This window comes from Mus pahari, chromosome 11, assembly GCF_900095145.1.
Source record: "Mus pahari chromosome 11, PAHARI_EIJ_v1.1, whole genome shotgun sequence".
In the NCBI taxonomy this organism is placed as follows: domain Eukaryota; kingdom Metazoa; phylum Chordata; class Mammalia; order Rodentia; family Muridae; genus Mus; species Mus pahari.
Window position 1 is genome coordinate 25,358,914 of NC_034600.1, and position 6,866 is coordinate 25,365,779.

At 47.4% G+C, this 6,866-nt stretch overlaps 1 protein-coding gene across 1 annotated transcript in view; it reads right to left on the minus strand.

Annotated features, from left to right (window-relative positions):
- Positions 1–3,802, minus strand: part of Scamp1 (secretory carrier membrane protein 1) — a 78,731-nt gene extending 74,929 nt beyond the window's left edge. Inside the window, exon 1 of the mRNA XM_021208197.1 lies at positions 3,300–3,802. Coding sequence (XP_021063856.1) covers positions 3,300–3,356 — 57 coding nt within the window. The 5' untranslated portion in view covers positions 3,357–3,802. The remainder of the gene's footprint in view (positions 1–3,299) is intronic.
- Positions 3,803–6,866: the final 3,064 nt, after the last annotated feature.

Consider the following 6,866-nt stretch of genomic DNA (forward strand, 5'->3'; position numbering starts at 1 on the left):
CACACACACACACTCACACACAAACACACACACACACTCTCACACACACTCACACTCACAGTAAGACATTTTTAAAAACAAACAACCTTATAAGGCACTATCAACAATGGACTAGGAACCTGGACCCCATACAGTCTAACACCAAACACAGAAGCCATCTCACTACCCACAACCAAATATATCTCATGATATACTCCAAGCTCTCAATTCTGAGTCTCCTGGTGTCTTAAATATTACTTCTATTATTTATCTAATTCAATTACATTAAGACACAAAAACATATTAGAAAGCCTAAAGATATCTTTGCCCCTTAGTAATGTCGCCCTTTGAACAAGCGTCCCTCCCTCCACCCTTACTCATTTAGCTTTTGATCAACTACAGATGTCTCTATATTGGCCTCTGCTGGTTATTAAACACTCCTTTCACCCTGCAGACATGCTTGACCTCTGTATTACACTAATATCCACCAAATTAGGAATGCTGCCCCAATATCTGTTGGTTAAGTGGAAACTGAACGGAGTAAGGCACATATAGCAACTGTTCCCAAGCTACACGGTGAGTATGCAAAAAAATACTTGGGAGACAGGGTCTCCCTGTGTTAGCTGTGGCAGGCCTACAACTCACTACATCAACCACGCTGGCTTCAAACTTGGTAATCCTTCTGCCTCCACATCCCAAGTGCCGGGATCAGGTGTGCATCACTATGCATAGCCCTTTTCTGGCTTTAAAGTCACATTTTAACAATTCAAAAACAATGGATTTTTTTTTATAAATTTCACAAAATGTAATATTGTTTTGGATTACCATAGATTTGTAATTCTTTCAACTTCCTTATGCATAATGAAAGACCCTGAAATGTCATAAAGCCATTCACTGGGCCTACCACAGTCACTAGGGTAAAACAGGTGCTCAAAGAAGACATATGAACTGAAGCCAACAAAGCAATAAAATCAGGTAAGCCTTAGATCATCCTAGGAGATTCAATTCTGAATGATTTTCAAGACATGACTCAAATGAAGATGTTTACAAAAGTTTCCTAACACAACAGTGCAGGGAGAAAACAACATCCCTGAGGCCTGAGGATGCTGGCAAAGGCTGCTAATCCAATGATCAGGAGTTCAAGGCCTTCTGCTACAAGAGTCTCAAGATCCAAACCAAGCAGGAATGAACTATGGAGCACGGGTAACAAAATGTCAACACCAAGATTTAAAAAGAAAATCCACCGGAAAGTAACAGTAAGAATCCTGGGAACTTTGTACAAGGGCATGAAAAGAAATAGTATTTCAAAAGTCACTTCTACACAAAATGAAGCTAAAGCGGCAGAAGGGAAAACAACCTCCTGTAGATATAAAGGTTCCTCTGAGAGACCGAAGGGTGACTGGCTACAAATGCAAAGATAAAGCCAAGGACACTGTCTGTGCTGACAGTCACTACAAGTGGAGAACCATGATACAAGTACTCAGCCAAACCTTAGACACAAACTATCCAGACAGTAGAACATTCTATGGACTTGGACAATCACTGTCCTGACTATATCTCCTTAGAGAAACAGAAAATGCTAATCATTTTCTCCCATGGTTAATACTTAAAACCTACTTGTGTCTAGAGTTATCACAGCAGCCTTATGCCCAGCAGAAACAGGAGGTGTCCTGGTATCACATATTACAAAATATCAATTTGTGGTAAGAAGCCAGGATCTTGCCCTAACAAGAGACTAATATGAAAGGAACCATGAACTGGATGACCAGATATAAAACCAACAGCCTTGTGGTTAGATGCTTAAAAACAGCATCACTGAATTATCTGAGTTAGGAGAGACTAATGGGCTCTTAATGTTTCATCTTTAATTATTTTTATATGACACTCACTTGAATAATTATGAAATGTTTCTTTTGGATATCCATAATATTGGAATAATCTAATTTTTTAGTACATGGAAGTGAGTCCAATAGTAAATGAAACAAAAACTTCAGGGGGTTGAGGGAGCGTAGAACGCCCTTTAAAATGTACCTGAACACTTTATCTGTGATTACTGCGTTTGGCATGCTGAGGTAGAAGGATAGAAAGTTCCAAAGCCAGGTACACTACGTTGTGAGACCCTGCCTCAAAACAAAACAAAACAAAACAAAACAAAACAAAAAAGCAAATGAATAAATAGAGTGTGGAGGAAGGGGTGTTAAAAAGTTACAGTCAACCCAACCATGACAGTTTTCTCTGTAGTTTTGCAAAATAAGTCCAGCTGTCAGGTATAAGCGGGATAACTTCATTAAAAGAATCCTTCATGAAGACATGAGGTTAAACCATCAGAACAGGGATGCTTTTTGCTTCAATATTGCGGGTAAGCCACAAAAGGACTAAAAAGAGGTAAACCCAACAGGCCAGAGGCAGCACTTGGGTGCCCACAAATTAGTTCCTACTTCACCTTTGAGGCTACAAATTAACATCTGAGCTGCACACAGTCAGAGAAATTAAGAAAGAACTAACCAAGCCAACAGTTGGAAGAAATTGCCTTGCTATGCCTCACAGTCTTTAAGAAACCCAAAGTACTTTTCAAGGCAAAGTTCTCGGACGCGGCATTAAATTTTAGGGCAGATGACCAACATTTAAATGGCCTGCCTAGGCATTTATTTCTGTGCCAAGCCCTTCGGAGGCTGGGGATCATGTCCACTCCATGAAGGAAAGCAACTCACTCACGTGAGGAACGGAATCCTCAAACAGCTCGGATCCCCGGTGACGCACTCCCAGCTTGGAAAATGGCCCAGAGTCCACCTCCCTAACAGCAGCTAGGTGGGGAGATGCCCGCGTGCACTATTGTTTCCAGATGTTTATTTATTTTTAACTTCTGTTTGATGCCGGTTCCCCGATGCTGGGCCCGGTGAGGAGGGGGGCCTCTGGCAGCGCCACTGGTGGCTCTGGGAGCAACCGAGTTTCGATAATAAAAACACCCCTTTATCCTTTTCTCGCAGCGTCCGTGTATCCGCGCCTCTCTCCCGCACACCTTGGCCGTCACCGGCACGCAGCGCCGGTGCCAGGTCCCCATGACAACCCCAGCCCCGGGTGCCCCGGCCTCCCGGCCCCCGGCCCCCGCCCCGCGGCCCGCCGCGCCGACCTGACTAGTAGCGGCCACACAAGCCCCGCTCCGCTCCGGACCCGGCTCCGGACCCGGCCAGTCCGCGGCCCGGTGCGAGCCTCCAGGCTGGTGGCGCGGCCGGTGACGCCGCGATCCGAGACCCTCCCGGCAGGGCCTCCGCGGCCACCGCGACAACCAACGCGGGCCAGGGCCGCGGCCGGGCGCTCACCTTGAACGGGTTGTTGAGATCCGGATCCGCAAACGGGTTGCTGTCAAAATCCGACATTGCCCCGGCACTGCGCGTCACCCACCCGAGCCCGGCGCCGAGACACAGACGAGGCGAGGCCGCCGCCCCCCTGCGCGCTCACGTCGCCGCCGCCGCCGCCGCCGCCGCACAGATCCGGGTGCAGCTCGCGGGCCACCGAGCCGGCCGTGCCACTGAGCATGCCCGGTGCGGCGGAGGCCCGCGGCGCCCAGCCATCCGGCCGTCCCTTCCCGCCTGGATCTGCGCTCCGGGCTCTGCCTCCGACCGAAGGGCGAGCGCAGGCGGAGGGCAGGTTCTAAGCCCAGGGCCGTGGACCCACCTAGTGCGGCTTGGGGAAGGGGTGGTGGCCTGTGTAGGGGAGGGCGGTGCGCGCAGGTCCCATGTGGCAGGTGGGGGAGACGACACTTGGAGAGCGAGTTACTGAGGTGCGAAAGCATCCGCCGCAGACACCAAAGATTGCAGACCCCAGAGCGGGAAGGAACCCTACAGCAATTTAAAACACCCTGGGCCGCACACACCCCAACCTGGGAAACCCAGCCGGTCCTCCGAGCCCAGGTTACTGCCAAGTCCCGGAAAGCGGCTTCGCGCTGAGGATCCGGAGTTGCTCCAAGAAAAGGCAACATTCACTGCGAGGGGCCCAGCCTCTGTCTCCCATCCTCCCTCCCTACTCATAAATGATGGGGGGCTTGGGACAGCCGAGTAGGTGGCGGAGTCTATAGACCCAGGCACTCAAGTTACTGATAGTGGAAGAGAAGTTGTTGACTTTTATTTTTCAGGCATTTGGATGCAGAATACACACCTCCTAATATTTGCCTTTTTTCTTCCCAGTGCCGGGAATGAATATCGAAAACTACAGTAAATGACATATCAGTCATTGCGCCACCCGGAACTTGTTGAGAGGACATGGCTTTCCCAACTCTATCCTTCCTTCCACTTTTAACAGAAGGGCACTTGGATGAACCTATGGAAATCCAGAATTATTTTTATTTGGCAGGGGCCTAAGAACTGGAAGACCCCAGATTTTAATTATCCGTAGCTTTTTGAGGGCCTTGCACTAGGCAAAATCGCCTAGGCAATAATAACTTTCCCCTAATGTGAAAGCACGCCCACCCACCCACGTACAACTTGCTGTAGTCTGATAGAATCCAGGTTGGGATGACAAAGCAGCTGCTTCTAAGGCAGCCAACTAAGAGCACCAACTAATTAGGAAGTAGGCATCCAACAGTGATCACCACAAGACTCTAAGATTTGAGGCTCTGCTCCCAGGCCCTCAGCAGCTGCCTGTACCTGGTTCTGACTCAGGGTCCAGCACCTGTTGAAATCCAAGCTCAACTACAAAAGTTACTTTGTGCTCCTGTGCTAATGTCTCTGAGTGTTAGAGGCTAGAGAATAAGTATGAAAAACCGCGTAAAACGTGCTCTGCATGTCTTTAAATCCAAGCAAATACTGGCTGAATGTGTGCAAACAATGAGGGGTACCTACCCTGCTCCTTGTTCTGTGAGTTGTCTCATCTCTCCTGAACCTGACCTTACCCAGCTGATTCCCATTGTTTGGGCTCTCCATCCTCCCATGTATCTCCCAGATGACTCAAGTATTCAGTATCTACTATACTTACCTTCTGTATTCCAAGCCCATAAAGATCAGCTGAGCATGCAGTGCCGGGTGGAAATTTCCAACTGTGCTCTCCTTTTTTTTTTTTTTTTTTTTTTTTTTTTTTTTTTTAGCTAAAGAAGCACTCACTGCTCCAGCCCCATGGAGTTCCTGGGCAGACACCCAGGCCTGTGCGGCTCCTATCCCCGAGAGTTTGCATTAGGGTTCTCAAATAGGGACCCTGCATCTGCACTTTTTTAAAAATGTCTTTATATAAATGTTATTGTGTATAAATTCCTAAACCCGGTTCAAAACATAACTCTAGGCTGTTATGATTTTGTTTCCTAGTACTGGCATTAAACTACCCTGGCAGAAAGCAGTCCCAATAGAAAGGACGTCTATTCAGCTCACATTTCAAGTTGTCTATTATTTCAGTACATCAAGGCAGGAACTTGGAGCAGCTAATAACTCACATGTAAGGAATGATGGTGCCCACAAGGGGCTGGCTCTTCCTATAATCAATGAACATACCCAAGCCAATCCTGTGCAGCATGCTCATTGGCCAAACTACTCCAGGCGATCCCTCATGAAGCCCCCTCCTTCAAAAATGGGTCTATGTGTGTCAGACTGACAACCGAAATGACTCATGGATTCGGCTTGACTTTGGTGGTGGTGGCTTTGTCTCCTCTTGCCAACCTTGTATTCTCAACATTATTATGTACACTCTAATGCCACACCTGTTCCTCAGTCCTGTCAACATTCTTAAGCTCTTGCTGTCCTGACACTGGGGAAATGGTATGATCCATGTCTCCAGCCTGTTTTCCTAGCTGGGACATGTGCAGAGTTACTAAGTAAGCTGTGTACTTGCCATGGACACAGCCCAGGGTTTCTTCACCATGACACAGAAATATTGTCACTTTTTATTTGAACGGTGATGATAGAGTGAGGGAGGGGCTTGGAAGCATGGCCTAATGGAAATCCTTCCGAATTAAATGTTTCTCCAGCATTATTTTGAAAACTGCAAGACTCATGGCGTGGTCTGTGAAGGGCCTCGTTTGTTCATTAGTTGTTCTGAAACCAGACATAGAGGTTTGGAAAAGACCCTGACCCTTTCTCACGGCCACTGAAGGAAACGAATCAGGACAGGTCCAGTCATTTAGGATGACTTTAGTCTGGTTATTTTAGTAGGGGAAGAAGTGAATTGGGAAATGGGAAGCAGGCTTCTTTTTCTAGGCTCTGACTCCGGAATTGGGCAAGCCAAAAAAATGACTCAAAATGGGTTTGGGGGGGGGGGGTCTCAGCTATTTGTGTCCTGGGTCGTAGCACCTTTCCCATCTGGGTTTCCAAGGCTAGCCCATCACCAGTCAACCTTTCTTTCTTTGGGGGAGGGGTGGCTTGGGCTCCTGAGCCCTCTAGTGCTAGGATCGCTGGCCTGCACCACTCACCCAGTTTAACAAGTATTTCCTGAACCCTACTGGGAGGCCAGCAGCATTCTAGATGCTGTGGATAACACAGTTTACCAGATACAAGAGTAGGGCCTGTGGAAGCCATCCAGACGCCTCAGCAGATAAAGGTACTTGCCACACAAGCCTAGCAACCTGAGACCAATCCCCAGAACCCACATTCCACAAAGCTGTTCTCAGACCTCCTGGCATAAGAGAGAGAATGAGAAAAATAAAATAAAATAATAAAATCACTTGGCACACACAAAATAAATAAAGGATATGATATATATATATATATATATATATATATATATATATATATATATATATATTTAAGTTGGGCATTCCTGGACAAATGAAGTGGGATTCATTTTTTTCTTCCTTGGCCCCATTTGCATTTCCGGGCGTGGTGGCGCATGCCTTTAATCCCAGCACTTGGGAGGCAGAGGCAGGCAGATTTCTGAGTTCGAGGCCAGCCTGGTCTACAGAGTGAGTT